This window comes from Oncorhynchus keta, chromosome 28 (assembly GCF_023373465.1).
Source record: "Oncorhynchus keta strain PuntledgeMale-10-30-2019 chromosome 28, Oket_V2, whole genome shotgun sequence".
Classification (NCBI taxonomy): domain Eukaryota; kingdom Metazoa; phylum Chordata; class Actinopteri; order Salmoniformes; family Salmonidae; genus Oncorhynchus; species Oncorhynchus keta.
In genome coordinates, this window is record NC_068448.1 from 63,606,730 (window position 1) to 63,622,335 (window position 15,606).

Genomic DNA, 15,606 nt, shown 5'->3' on the forward strand with positions numbered 1-15,606 from the left:
ATAAGTGAGGGTGTGGAGGGGGGAAATGAGAGTGAGGGGATATGAGGAGAGGAGGAGTAAGAGGGAAATTGGGCGTCTTTGAACTGTATTAGGGTAAGATAAGGAGGGTGTGGAGGGGGAAATGAGAGTGAGGGGATATGTTTGATCCTTCCGGAGGGGCTGAGGAGAGGAGAGAGGGTAAGATAAGTGAGGGTGTGGAGGGGGGAAATGAGAGTGAGGGGATATGAGGAGAGAGGGAAATTGGGCGTCTTTGAACTGTATTAGAGAGGATCCTACCTTTGATCCTTCCGGAGCTCTGCAGGAAACAGGCGTGTCACGGCAGGACACGTTGCGTGCTTTAGCAGGTAAGGTAAAAGCTGAATCCTGGCAGACAAGGGGAAGGCTTCCAAAGGAGGGAGAAATAGTGGTGACAGAACAGTCATGATTGTTACAGTATAATGACATCATTATTAACTATAAGGGTTATGGCTCTTGTTTAGAGGATCCTAATGCTGAATCCAATGTTTAATGCTTTGTTAAGTGTTGTTTTCAGTTATCCTGTTTTTCTTCTTTATTTAATTGTGTTCCAGCTCAGTAGGTACCTGTTGTAGCTTTCTGTCATATCAACATAGCAATTATACAGCAGCAATTATGTGAGTGGAGTTTTGGGTGGTTAAGGTAGAGAAGCATCGTTAGTGCAGACGTTGACTTAATTGGTGGGTGAACCCAACTGAAGATTTCTGTCTGTTCCGTCTACAGTCTTTATATTGAAACAACAGCTGCTGTAATGTGGTGTTATAGTCATCTGGTGAATCACCTAACAGGGATCAATCACTATGGTGTTATAGTCATCTGGTGAATCACCTAACATAGATCACTGTGGTGTTATAGTCATCTGGTGAATCACCTAACAGGGATCACTGTGGTGTTATAGTCATCTGGTGAATCACCTAACAGAGACCACTGTGGTGTTATAGTCATCTGGTGAATCACCTAACAGGGATCACTGTGGTGTTATAGTCATCTGGTGAATCACCTAACAGGGATCACTGTGGTGTTATAGTCATCTGGTGAATCAACTAACAGGGATCACTGTGGTGTTATAGTCATCTGGTGAATCAACTAACAGGGATCACTGTGGTGTTATAGTCATCTGGTGAATCACCTAACAGGGATCACTGTGGTGTTATAGTCATCTGGTGAATCACCTAACAGGGACCACTGTGGTGTTATAGTCATCTGGTGAAGGACCTAACAGGGACCACTGTGGTGTTATAGTCATCTAGTGAATCAACTAACAGGGATCACTGTGGTGTTATAGTCATCTAGTGAAACAACTAACAGGGATCACTGTGGTGTGATAGTCACTGTGGTGTTATAGTCATCTGGTGAATCACCTAACAGGGATCACTGTGGTGTTATAGTCATCTGGTGAATCACCTAACAGGGATCACTGGTGTCATATTCATCTGATGAAGGACCTAACAGGGATCACTGTGGTGTTATAGTCACTGTGGTGTTATAGTCACTGTGGTGTTATAGTCATCTGGTGAATCACCTAATAAAGACCACTTGTGTTATATTCACCTGATGAAGGACCTAACAGGGATCACTGTGGTGTGTGATTCATTTGGATATATTTGGATTTATATTTTGGATTTGTTTTGTACTAATTTTGAAGACATTTTAACTTCTTGACGCTACTAGCGTGATAATTGTCATCAACAACCGTTGAATTGCATAGCGCCACATTCAAATGATATTACTAAAAATATTTATATTCATGAAATCACAAGTGCAATATAGTAAAACACAGTTTAGCCTTTTGTTAATCCACCTGTCGTGTCAGATTTTGAAAATATGCTTTACAGCGAAAGCAATCCAAGCGTTTGTGTAAGTTTATCGATCGCTCGACAAAATATTATGAACACCTAGCATCAAAGTAGTTTGGTCACAAAAATCAGAAAAGCATTCAAATTAATCGTTTACCTTTGATGATCTTCAGATGTTTTCACTCACGAGACTCCCAGTTGCACAATAAATGTTCCTTTTGTTCCATAAAGATTATTTTTATATCCAAAATACCTCCGTTTGTTTGGCACGTTATGTTCAGAAATCAACATTAAAGAGCGGTCACGACAACGCAGACGAAAATTACAAATAGTATCCGTAATGTCCACAGAAACATGTCAAACGTTTTTTATAATCAATCCTCAGGTTGTTTTTAAAATATATCATTGATAATATATCAACCGCAACTGTCTTGTTCAGTAAGAGAGGGAACAGCAATGGCTGCCCAAACTCTGTTGCGCCAAACAAAACGCTGCTGGCACCCAGCCATACAATGACGCGATGTTATCGTTCTCGCTCATTTTTCAAAATAAAAGCCTGAAACTATGTCTAACGACTGTTGACACCTTGAGGAAGCGATAGGAAAAGGAATCTGGTTGATATCCCTTTAAATGGAGCAAAGGCAGGCTATGGAACATGGGGTTTTCAAAATAGAAGCCACTTCTTGGTTTGATTTTCCTCAGGGTTTCGCCTGCAATATTTTGACAGTTTTGGAAAATTTAGAGTGTTTACTTTCCTAATCTGTCAATTATATGCATATTCTAGCATCTGGTCCTGAGAAATAGGCCGTTTACTTTGGGAACGTTATTTTGGGAACATGAAAATAGTGCCCCCTAGCTTCAAGAGGTTAATATACAGTGGGGAGAACAAGTATTTGATACACTGCCGATTTTGCAGGTTTTCCTACTTACAAAGCATGTAGAGGTCTGTAATTGTTATCATAGGTACACTTCAACTGTGAGAGACGGTATCTAAAACAAAATCAACAAAAATCACATTGTATGATTTTTAAGTAATTAATTTGCATTTTATTGCATGACATAAGTATTTGATCATCTACCAACCAGTAAGAATTCTGTCTCTCTTAGTTTTTCTTCAAGAAGCCCTCCTGTTCTCCACTTATTACCTGTATTAACGGCACCTGTTTGAACTCGTTACCTGTATAAAAGACACCTGTCCACACACTCAATCAAACAGACTCCAACCTCTCCACAATGGCCAAGACCAGAGAGCTGTGTAAGGACATCAGGGTTAAAATTGTAGACCTGCACAAGGCTGGGATTGGCTACAGGACAATAGGCAAGCAGCTTGGTGAGAAGGCAACAACTGTTGGTGCAATTATTAGAAAATGGAAGAAGGTCAAGATGACGATCAATCACCCTCGGTCTGGGGCTCCATGCAAGATCTCACCTCGTGGGGCAACAATGATTATGAGGAAGGTGAGGGATCAGCCCAGAACTACACGGCAGGACCTGGTCAATGACCTGAAGAGAGCTGGGACCACAGTCTCAAAGAAAACCATTAGTAACACACTACGGCGTCATGGATTAAAATCCTGCAGCGCACGCAAGGCCTGTCTGAAGTTTGCTAATGACCATCTGGATGATCCAGAGGAGGAATGGGAGAAGGTCATATGGTCTGATGAGACAAAAATAGAGCTTTTTGGTCTAAACTCCACTCGCCATGTTTGAAGGAAGAAGAAGGATGAGTACAACCACAAGAACACAATCCCAACCGTGAAGCATGGAGGTGGAAACATCACTCTTTGGAGATGCTTTTCTGCCAAGGGGACAGGACGACTGCACTGTATTGAGGGGAGGATGGATGGGGCCATGTATCGCGAGATCTTGGCCAACAACCTCCTTCCCTCAGTAAGAGCATTGAAGATGGGTCGTGGCTGGGTCTTCCAGCATAATAACGACCCGAAACACACAGCCAGGGCAACTAAGGAGTGGCTCCGTAAGAAGCATCTCAAGGTCCTGGAGTGGCATAGCCAGTCTCCAGACCTGAGTCCAATAGACAATCTTTGGAGGGAGCTGAAAGTCCGTATTGCCCAGCGACAGCCCCGAAACCTGAAGGATCTGGAGATGGTCTGTATGGAGGAGTGGGCCAAAATCCCTGCTGCAGTGTGTGCAAACCTGGTCAAGAACTACAGGAAACGTATGATCTCTGTAATTACAAACAAAGGTTTCTGTACCAAATATTAGGTTCTGCTTTTCTGATGTATCAAATACTTATGTCATGCAATAAAATGCAAATTAATTACTTAAAAATCATACAATGTGATTTTATGGATTTTTGTTTTAGATTCCGTCTCTCACAGTTGATGTGTACCTATGATAAAAATTACAGACCTCTACATGCTCTGTAAGTAGGAAAACTTGCAAAATCGGCAGTGTATCAAATACTTGTTCTCCCCACTGTATCTGTCTTTGTATGTTCTGTAGGATAGATTTTTCAATGTGTGTACTTTACAGCGCGATTCTAACAAGTTTCTCTCTCACACTATTGTTCTCTCTCTCTCTCTCTCTCGCTCTCTCTCTCTCTCCTACAGGATGGATACTCTCAGTATCACTTTGTTGGTTCTGCCTCTACGATAGAGAGAGACAGACAGAGACCCTACTCCTCCTCTCGCACCCCGTCTGTGTCCCCTGTACGAACCTCACCCAACAACCGCTCAGGTCAGTGTGTGTGTGTGTGTGTGTGTGTCAGAGGAGGCTGGTGGGATGAGCTGTAGGAGGACTGGCTCATTGTAATTGCTGGTATGGAATAAATGGAACGGTATCAAATACAGCTAGCCTGCCTGTGGCTGTGCTTCCTCCACAGTGGATTTAGCCTGGTGATGAGGCAGAAAAGTGCTTTTCCTCCCCCTGGCTTAGTGGACTCTTTAACTGGCCCTGGCCTTTGCTTCAGAGCAACTAGCTTCCCTGCTTAATGGTGTGTGTGTGTGTGTGTGTGTGTGTGTGTGTGTGTGTGTGTGTGTGTGTGTGTGTGTGTGTGTGTGTGTGTGTGTGTGTGTGTGTGTGTGTGTGTGTGTGTGTGTGTGTGTGTGTGTGTGTGTGTGTGTGTGTGTGTGTGTGTGTGTGTGTAATAGCTGTTCCATCTCAAGGTCAATGAAAAAAACATCACAATGTCTTGCCACTTCATTTCTCTGCACCTACTAAGAACAGTATTATAATGGCATACTGCAAGTGAGAGTGTGGTATAGTAGTGATAACAGTTCCCCGAGGAGTGAAGTTAGACATGATGACGTAAGTTGTAAGAGGAGGAGAGGGGAAGAATATTGACATTGAGAATCAGGAGCTTAGAGGGATTGTCACGCCCTGACCGTAGATTGCTTTGTAGGTTTCTACTTTTTGTTTGGTCAGGGTGTGATGTGGGTGGGTATTCTATGTTGTAGGTCTAGGTTTTCTTTTTCTATGTGTTTGGTCTGGTATGGTTCCCAATCAGAGGCAGCTGTCGATCGTTGTCTCTGATTGAGAGCCATACTTAGACAGTCTGTTTTCCCATTTTGAGTTGTGGGTGATTATTTTCTGGTTAGTGTTTGTTGCACCTGTCAGAACTGTTTGTTTATCGTTTTGTTGTTTTTGTTTGTGTATTCATCTTTATTAAAGGTATTATGGATATGTACCACGCTGCACTTTGGTCCCCCTCTCCTTCTCCCAACGACAATCGTTACAGGGATATAGAAACTCTGCTCTCTCCTTTATCACGCTCTATTCCTGCGTTGCATGGTTCCCTCGTTCTTCTGTTCCCCTGCTCTCCAGTACATGCTGTTCTGGATCTGCTACAACCATGTTTTCTAGCCTCTGAGACCGATCAAAGCAGATTGAGAGAGAGAGAGAGATGTGTGCGTCATCATCATTCAAGCGTAGGACCTTGTCTGTTCTCTGTGATTAACACTAGCCAAGAGAGACCCTGACCTAGGGGCCCATGCACACACACTGTCTCCGTGGGACTGTAGTAAATGATAAGGGTTTCATGGCTGAACTGTTTCTCTCCTCAGACAATCTCAGAGTAACTGACTGATCCTGCTCACATGACTGTTCTAACTGTGAGTGTGTGTGCATGTGTCTGTGCAAGCGTGTGTGACCTTTCAATGCCCCTTGGCGCTCACTGTACCATGCTGATAGCTCTCAGACCTGATCTCCATGGGTAACCGTATCTAACAGTGATGAGCTTGGTCTCCGGGGTTATGGGATCTAACGGTGTTGTGTTACGGTAGTGATTATCCGTTTAACATAGTTGCTGTCACTGGGTTGTCACACTCCCCTCCCCTCTCCTCCCCTTCCCACCCCTCCTCTCCCCACCCCTCCTCTCCCCTCTCCTCTCACCACCTTCTCCTCCTTTCCCCACCCTCCTCTCCCCTCCCCACCCCTACTCTGCCTTCCCATCTCCCCTCCTTTCCCCTCCTCTCCCCTCCCCACCCCTCCTCCCCCCACCCCTCCTCTCCCCACCCCTCCTCTCCCCACCCTTCCTCTCCCCACCTCTATTCTCCCTTCACATATCCCCCTCCTCTCACCTACTCTCTCCTCTCCTCTCCCCACCCCTCCTCTCTTCTTCCCTCCTCTCCACTCCCATCCTCTCCTTTCCCCACCCCTCCTCTCTTCTTTCCTCCCCTCCTCTCCCCTCCCTGCTTCTCCCATCCCCTCCCCACCCCCCTCTCCCCATCCATCCCCACCTCTCCTCTTCCCTCCCCTCCTCTCCTCCTCTCTCTATTGTTCTAGTAAGGAACAGTACGTTGTGTATGTTTCTATTAGGTTATTTATATTTATAGAATAGTGTAGTCTTTTAGGGATGAACATGCTACTTAAAGCCTTCTCTGATCTGGATGGTTTAATGCAGTGTAGGTGAGCAGTTGATATTATGTATGAAGTGTTCACTTGATAAGAGTGGTTAGGTAAGCAGTATCATAGAGACTGTAGTGTGTGGGTAAGCATTTTCAGGGGACTGTAAGATGAGATCACATGCCCCCTGTGAGTGAGTGTCTGTGTGTTCGGGTGTGCGTGTGAGTAAGGGTTTTCAAGGGAATTACTGTGTGCTACTCTGACCTGCAGGAGACGACCTTCAGGCTGTCACACTAAACATACCTAATGATGAGTAATGTGTGTGTGTGTGTGATTGTGTGTGTCTGACCGGTGTGTGTGTAATACAGTAAGCGCCCCGGCATCTCCCAGAGAGATGATGAGTATGAAGGATCGCAAGCCTGAAAACGACTCCACGGCAACCAACGCAGGTTTCCACAGCAACAAAGGAGAGCACACATCCCGGAAAGACGCCATGGCAGGTGTGTGAGAGGAGATATAAAGAATAGATTATTACTTTCTATCTACGCATCTCTTTCCGCCATTCTCCCACCACTCTCTCCCCCTCCCACTCTCACCCCCCTCTCTCTCTTCCCCCTCTCTCTCTCCCCCTCTCTCTCTCTCTCCCCTTCCCTCCCCTCCCCGTCCCTCTCTCTTCCACTCTCCCTCTCTCTTTCTCCCCTCTCTCCCCTCACTCTCTCTTTCTGCTCTCTCCCCCCTCTCTCTCTCCTCCCTCTCTCTCTTCCCCTCCCTCTCTCTTCCCCTCCCTCTCTCTCTCTCCCCTCTCTCTCCCCTCACTCTCTCTCTCCGCTCTCTCGCCCTCTCTCTCTCCTCCTCCCTCTCTTTCTCCTCCTCCCTCTCTCTCTCCTCCTCCCTCTCTTTCTCCTCCTCCCTCTCTCTCTCCCCCTCCCTCCCTCCCCCCTCCCTCTCTCTTCCCCTCCCTCTCAATTCAATTCAATTTCAATTTAAGGGCTTTATCTCTTTCTCCCCTCTCTCCCCTCACTCTCTCTTTCCGCTCCCTCTCTCTCCCCCTCCCTCTCTCTCCCCCTCCCTCTCTCTCTCCTCCCTCCCTCTCTCTCTCTCCCCTCTCTCTCTCCCCTCTATCTCCGCTCACTCTCTCTCTCCGCTCTCTCGCCCTCTCTCTCTCTCCTCCTCCCTCTCTCTCCCCTCTCTCTCTCCCCCTCCCTCTCTCTCCCCCTCTCTCTATCTATTGCTGAGTTTTTCTCATGTAATAACCTCAATAGATCACGAATAAAAGAATGTCCAGGACAAAGGTTTGAGTTCTTGAATCAAACGGTTTATTCTGAAACTCAACAGGCTACTGTAGCCTACGCCAGGTACATCTGTATAATACGCAAATCATCAACAATTAGCTATCTCACTTGTCCATCGCCTCAGTCAAGACCTGCCACTTCCAGAATCCTGCATTTGTTTTAGTTTTGTTTTCAAAGCGTCTTTGATATTGTCTTTGTAATGAAAGTGCTATATAAAATCCATCTATTATTATTATTATTGTAATATACAGGTAACTGCAGTAAATGAGGGTTCTGGTGGCTCTGTTGTAGTCTGGGGTGTCATGTTCCTGGCATGGTTTAGGTCCTCTCTACCCCTTAGAGGACAAGGTAAACGCCAATACAGCCATTCTGACTGATCATTTTTATCCTGATGGGAGTGGTCTCTTCCAGGATGACAGTGCCTTCATCCACAGGGCACAAGTGGTCACTGAAGGGCATGAAAACGATGTATACCATATGCCATGGCCATCTCAGTCACCAGAACTCAACCCAATTGAACACTTCTGGGAGATTCTGGAGCAGTGCTTGAGATAGCGTTTTTCACCACCATCAACAAAACAAAATGATGGTATTTCTCGTGGAAGAATGGTGTCTCATCCCTCCAATAGAGTTCCAGACACTTGTTGAATTGATGCCAAGGTGCATTTTTTTCTTTTTTTCTTTATTTTACTAGGCAAGTCAGTTAAGAACAAATTCTTATTTTCAATGACGGCCTAGGAACAGTGGGTTAACTGCCTGTACAGGGGCAGAACGACAGACTTGTACCTTGTCAGCTCGGGGATTTGAACTTGCAACCTTTAGCTTATTGGTCCAACGCTCTAACCACTAGGCTACCCTGCCGCATTGAAGATGTTCTAGCTCGTGTTCTGACATGTTCTCAGGCTGAAGGCTGATGTTTTCATCAGAAGTTCGGACGTGTTCTCAGGCTGAAGGCTGATGTTGTTTTCATCAGAAGTTCTGACATGTTCTCAGGTTAAAGGACACATTCTCTCTTTAATATACGTATTCTTTCTCACACATCTTCTCCATCTATTTATCTTTGTCTTTGTCTTACTTTTTCTGTCTTTCTTTCCTTCTCTCTCTCCATTCAATTCAAAGGGCTTATATTGGCATGGGAAACACATGTTTACATTGCCAAAGCTATTGAAATAAACAATTTAAAAAAGACCAGTAAACATTACACTCACAAATGTTCTATCCCTCTCTCTCTCTTTCTCTCTCTTTCTCTCTCTTTCTCTCTCTTTCTCTCTCTTTCTCTCTCTTTCTCTCTCTTTCTCTCTCTTTCTCTCCCTCTCCCTCTCTCTCTTTATTTCTCTCCCTCTCCCTCTCTCTCTTTATTTCTCTTTCTCTCTCCCTCTCCCTCTCCCTCTCTCTGTATATCTCTCTCCCTCTCTCTCTGTATCTCTCTCCCTCTCTCTGTATCTCTCTCCCTCTCTCTCTCTCTCCCTCTCCCTCTCTCTCTCCCTCTCCCTCTCCCTCTCCTCTCTCTCTCTCTCTCTCTCTCTCTCTCTCTCTCTCTCTCTCTCTCTCTCTCTCTCTCTCTGACACGCTCTCTTTATCTCTCTCTTTCTCTCTCACACTCTTTCTCTCTCTCTCTCTGACATGGCTCTCTTTATCTCTCTTTCTCTCAAACACTCTCTCTCTCGCTCTCTGACATGCTCTTTCTCTCTCACACTATTTCTCTGTCTCCCTCTCCCTCTCTCTGTATCTCTCTCCCTCTCCCTCTCTCTGTATCTCTCTCCCTCTCCCTCTCTCTGTATCTCCCTCTCTCTCTCTCTCTCTGACACGCTCTCTTTCTCTCTCTCTCTCTCTCTCTCTCTCTCTCTTTCTCTGTTTCTCTCTCTCTCTCTCTCTCTCTGACACGCTCTCTTTATCTCTCTGTATTTCTCTCTCTCTCCCTCTCTCTGTATCTCTCTCCCTCTCCCTCTCTCTGTATCTCTCTCCCTCTCCCTCTCTATCTCTCTCCTCTCTCTCTCTCTCTCTCTGACACGCTCTCTCTCTCTCTCTCTCTCTCTCTCTCTCTCTCTCTCTCTCTGACACGCTCTCTTTATCTCTCTCTTTCTCTCTCACACTCTCTCTCACACACTCTTTCTCTCTCGCTCTCTGACACGCTCTCTTTATCGTTCTCTCTCTCTCTCTCTGACATGCTCTCTTTCTCTCTCACACTCTTTCTCTCTCTCTCTTTCTCTCTCTGACACGCTCTCTTTATCTCTCTCTCTCTCTCTCTCTGACATGCTCTCTTTCTCTTCTCTCTTCTCTCTCTCTCTCTCTCTCTCTCTCTCTGACACGCTCTCTTTATCTCTCTCTTTCTCACACTCTTTCTCTCTCTCTCTTTATCTCTCTCTCTTTCTCACACTCTTTTTCTCTCTCTTTCTCTCTCTCTCTCTCTGACACGCTCTCTTTATCTCTCTCTTTCTCTCTCTATTTCTCTCTCTCTCTCTCTCTGACACGCTCTCTTTATCTCTCTCTTTCTCTCTCACACTCTTTCTCTCTCTCTCTTTATCTCTCTCTTTCTCTCTCACACTCTTTCTCTCTCACACTCTTTCTCTCTCTCGCTCTTTCTCTCTCTCTGACAAGCTCTCTTTATCTCTCTCTTTCTCTCTCACACTCTCTCTCACTCTCTGACACTGTCTCTCTCTTTCTCTCTCTCTCACACACTCTCTCTCTCTGACAGTCCAAATCTCCTGTGGAACATCCACGTTGTTCCGGAACTCTTATGTAACTGCTAATGACGACATTAAACACAACCAGGTGAGTTACAGTACAACTAAAAACACACACCCCCACACACACATACAAATACATATATGCGCATGCAGACATGCACACACACTCACATTGCTGCACGCACACACAGACACGCACACATTTTTATGGCACGTCTTGTTAGCAAGTTACCTCCTTGGCATCTGGTGCCATGGTGATGGTTGTCATGGTGGCGTCTTCAGGAAGGTGGAGGTTCTGATAAGCTCTGATGTGTTCTGGAATCTTCACCAATGCCCCGCCCACAAACTGGAGAGCGTGAAACCGTGGAAACCTGAAACCACACCCCGTGCTTATCCAATTAAAAACCTTATCTTATCACCTCAGATGAAGTTAGACCAAACGGCTCTGTGAAATGTGTCAACGTAAACTTAATACAGCCACAATTTTGGAAGATGAAACTAACTGCACAGTTTCTGATGTGTGATGAGTTTTTATTTCCTCTCCAGATCCCTCCTCAGCCCATGACCATAGCTCCGCAGGCAGACTGCTCCTCTACACCTATAAAAGAATACGACACTTTCCCTCCATCCCTCCCTCCATCCTTCCCTCCGCCGCAGAACCCTGGCCGCATGCTGGATGACTCCTTCTTCGTGCCTCCAGACCAGCCCCTCCCCCAGCCCCCATCTCAGGCTGCCACTGACCTCCGGATGCACCTGGGCCTCAAATCCACCGGCAACTACGTGGACTTCTACTCTGCATCCCGGCCCTACTCCGAACTCAACTACGAGACCAGCCACTACCCGGCCTCGCCTGACTCCTGGGTCTAGAGACAGGAGTCACAACTTATCTCTGGTCCTGGAGAGACATAGGCTTGTGCAGGCTTTTGCTCCAGCCTTGCAGTAACAACACCTGATTCAATTAAAGTGTTATGAACAGTTGTTTTTAGGATATCAGGTTTATTAGTGCTGGGCTGGAACAAAAGCCTCCATGGTCCTGTAGCTCTCCCGGACTGGGAGTGAAAACACTGGTGTAGAGTAAGGTGGGAGTGGGAGGTTAATATTAGTTACTAACCGCAGCAGAGATTGGGGGGGTAGAGGAGGGAGGTGCCAGGGGTTTGTTAGGGACTGAGGCGTGAAGAGAGACTGTGCATGTGCATGAATACCACAATACATTTTCTTTCTGCCAGTTCAGTTTGTTCAAAGCTTGTTCCACTGGGAAAGGGAATGTATGGATATGTCAAAAGGGAGAGAAAGAAAGAGAGGGAGATAGACAGAGGAAAGAGAGAGAGAGAGAGAAGGCCTTGACGGAAAGAGAGAGTGAATGATGACGGAGGGCTCTTACATTGACCTTCAGGAAGGAGGAGAAGAGACGAGGTGTGGAGAAATGGAGGAAAGGAAGAGTGGCGGTGAGGGTTCTTACATTGACCTTCAGGAAGGAGAAGAGACGAGGTGTGGAGAAATGGAGGAGAGGATGAGTGGCGGTGAGGGTTCTTTGGCTAATCGGGATGAAAAGCGACAGAATAGAGAAGGGAGAGAGGGATGAGTGGAATACACCAAGCTCAAGGCAAGAGTGGATGTTTACAGGAAAAACTAAGGGAGCAGCTTTCCACCCATTCATTACATTGACTTCTGACTTTCACCTTTCTATGGAATGTCCTCTATTCAAGAAGACTCTTCCAGCCATTTTATTTTCACATATTTTTTATTTGTATTTTTTAAAGTTGTGGATGTATAGCATTTTTGGTGTACAGTACAGTGACAGTTGAGAGACTTGTGTGGTATTGTGTATATTACACGAGTCACTAGCGACCGACCACTGCATATTGTTAGTCTGTAACAGGAGAGGCTGAGAAGAAAACACACACCATTTGGAACAATGTCTAACAATGATCACTGTCTCCTTCCCCACACCACATCTGTTTGAACAGCCAGTGGTTGACTAGCAGTATTGTCTGTTCTCTGATCACGAAAAATGTCTGTCCAAAGCAGTTCAAGACCGACTACAACACCGATGACATCATTCCACACTCCATCTTGACAGACTGCTTTTTCACTGCCTAAACAATTAGATGTAGATATTTGAAATATACGTTTCTTGTTTCTCCGTTTCCACACTCTGATATTTTGTTTTGAAGATACAGTATTTAAAAGTTCTGAATTAAAATGGTTTTGTCATCCACAGTTACATGATACAGTCTGTCCCGTGTACAAGAACCAACCTTCTGCTTTCTAAGACGTTCTACTAGGTTGTACATACCACCACTGTACATTAGAGAGAGAAGTGACATTGTGCCAAACTTTGCCCTCTCTGGTTCCAGCCCTAGACTGGAGGATGTATGCGACTCTCAGTTGACGTTTGCAGACCATGACCAGTCATTCTCTCTCTTGTTTGTAACTGCGTTGGTTTTGATGGGAGTAAGTTATACACTACCTACAGAGGGGTATCACTATAGAAAGGGGTACGTACGTCTCCTTCTTAAATGAACAGACCTGCCTATGTTAGTTGAGCGTGTATGTGTGTGCGTGTGTGTATGTGTGCGCATGTGCGCGTTCGGGTGTGTGTCTTGATCACTGTCTGAAAGAAGAGGCATCCCTCCAGATAAGAGTCAGATTTTACAAAACACAACCCAAAGCAAAATTCACTTGTCTAACATGTCTATAGAGAATGAATGACAAATCTATATATACTGCCTTCAGAAAGTATTCACACCCCTTGACTTATTCCACATTTTGTTGTTACAGCCTGAGTTCAAAATGGATGAAATATGTTTTTCTTCTCACTCATCTACACACAATACCCCATAATGTTTGCAAATGTGTTGAAAATGAAATACAGAAATATCTCACAACTTTGGCAGCGATTGGGAGTCTTTCTGGGTAAGTCTAAGAGCTTTACACACCTGGATTGTGCAACATTATACCCATTATTTTTGAAATTCTTCAAGCCCTGTGTTTTCAAGTCTGCCATAGATAATTTATTTGTATTTATTTTTTCCACCCTTTTTCTCCCCAATTACAATCTTGTTTCATCGCTGCAACTCCCCAATGGGCTCTGAAAAGGGGAAGGTTGAGTCATGTGTCCTCCGTAACATGACCCGCCAAACTGCGCTCCTTAACACCCGCCCACTTAACCCGGAAGCCAGCTGCACCAATGTGTCAGAGGAAACACTGTTCAACTGACGATTGAGGTCAGCTGGCAGGTGCCCTGCCTGCCACAAAGCGTCGCTAGAGCGTGATGAACCAAGTAAATGAACCAATGGAGCATGGTACTCAGTAATGTATTGTATTGAATTTGCCCCAAACATAACACCTTGTATTCAGGACAAACGGTTAAATGCTTTGCCATATTTTTTTGCAGTATTACTTTAGTGCCTTGTTGCAAACAGGATGTATGTTTTGGAATATTTTTATTGTAAACAGGCTTCCTTCTTTTCACTCTGTTAAGTAGGTTAGTATTGTGGAGTAACTACAATGTTGTTGATCCATCCTCAGTTTTCTCCTATCACAGCCATTAAACCCTCTACTGTTTTAACTTCACCATTGGCCTCATGGTGAAATCCCTGAGCGGTTTCCTTCCTCTCCGGCAGCTGAGTTAGGAAGGATTTTAGGAAGGATTCAATGTGTTTTTAAAAAAAAACATATTTAACCCTTCTTCGCGAGGCATTGGAAAATGTCCCTGGTCTTTGTGGTTGAATATGTGTTTGAAATTCACTGCTCGACTGAGGGACCTTATAGATAACTGTATCTGTGGGGTACAGAGATGAGGTAGTCATTCAAAAATCATGTTAAACACTATTATTGCATACAGAGGGAGTCCATGCAACTTATTGTGACTTGTTAAGTACAGTTTTACTTTTGAACTTATTTAGGCTTGCCATAACAAAGAGGTTGAATACAGTGGAGGCTGCTGAATGGAGGACGGCTCATAATAATGGCTGGAACGGCACTATTGGAATGACATCAAACACATAGAAACCATGTGTTTGATACCATTCCACTTATACCACAACAGCTATTACCACAAGCCCATCCTCTCCAATTAAGCTGCCACCAACCTCCTGTGGTTGAATACTTATTACTCAAGACATTTAAGCTTTCATGTTTTATTAATTTGTAAAAAAATAAAATAATTGAAAAACATCATTCCACATTATGGGGTAGTGTGTGTAGGCCAGTGACACAAAAACAACAATTTAATCAAAAGTCAAGGGGTGTGAATACTTTCTGAAGGCACTGCATATATATATATATACAAGGTATCAAACACATGGTTTATGTGTGTTTGATGTCATTCCATATACGTATATATATATATATATACTTTTTATGTGCAGGTGTTGGTGTCACTAAAAGCAACAATGTTTTATGGAGAAAAACAAACCTGTACAATATGACTCTGTTCACGTGACTGTACTGATGATGACGATGATGATGATGATGAAGTTTGAACCCCCTGTTGAGAAGACAGCTCGGTTCCAATATTCACACCAGCATACTAGTTATTTGGCCATACATTCTAAGCAGTACGCTAGAGTAGATATTGGAACGTAGCAGAACCAACAGAACCTAGCTGATGATAGTGATGATGTTGACACTATGGTGCGCGTTGTGATGTCGTGTGTCCTGGCTTATTAGAAGACCTTACTGAGTGTGGATGCTACCTTTAACACCAGGTAAATAAAAGACTCTTTGCAATCTATTCTACCTATTCAACATTTATTTCACCAGCTAAGTCATGAAGATAGTTTTTTTATTATTCACATTTTATTAATTACTTTGGGACTTTTTCAAATTAATTTAAGTCACTGAACTTTCAAGAGAACTTGAACTTCTTCCAAAAGTGAAAGCCAAGTTCGACAGTGACATTTAAAAACTCCCTTGAGGTTGGAAGAAACATTGAGTTGCCAGGGCATAAGTACAGAGGATGTTTAGACAGTAGTTCATCACTTTAACCCATCCTGGGCCAATCCT

General features: G+C 44.5%; 1 protein-coding gene across 1 annotated transcript in view; it reads left to right on the forward strand.

Moving 5' to 3' along the window:
* ctnnd2a (catenin (cadherin-associated protein), delta 2a) overlaps positions 1 to 15,334 on the forward strand; it is a 389,747-nt gene extending 374,413 nt beyond the window's left edge. Inside the window, exons 22-25 of the mRNA XM_052483548.1 lie at positions 4,385 to 4,511; positions 6,986 to 7,117; positions 10,605 to 10,681; positions 11,143 to 15,334. Coding sequence (XP_052339508.1) covers positions 4,385 to 4,511; positions 6,986 to 7,117; positions 10,605 to 10,681; positions 11,143 to 11,463 — 657 coding nt within the window. The 3' untranslated portion in view covers positions 11,464 to 15,334. The remainder of the gene's footprint in view (positions 1 to 4,384; positions 4,512 to 6,985; positions 7,118 to 10,604; positions 10,682 to 11,142) is intronic.
* Positions 15,335 to 15,606: the final 272 nt, after the last annotated feature.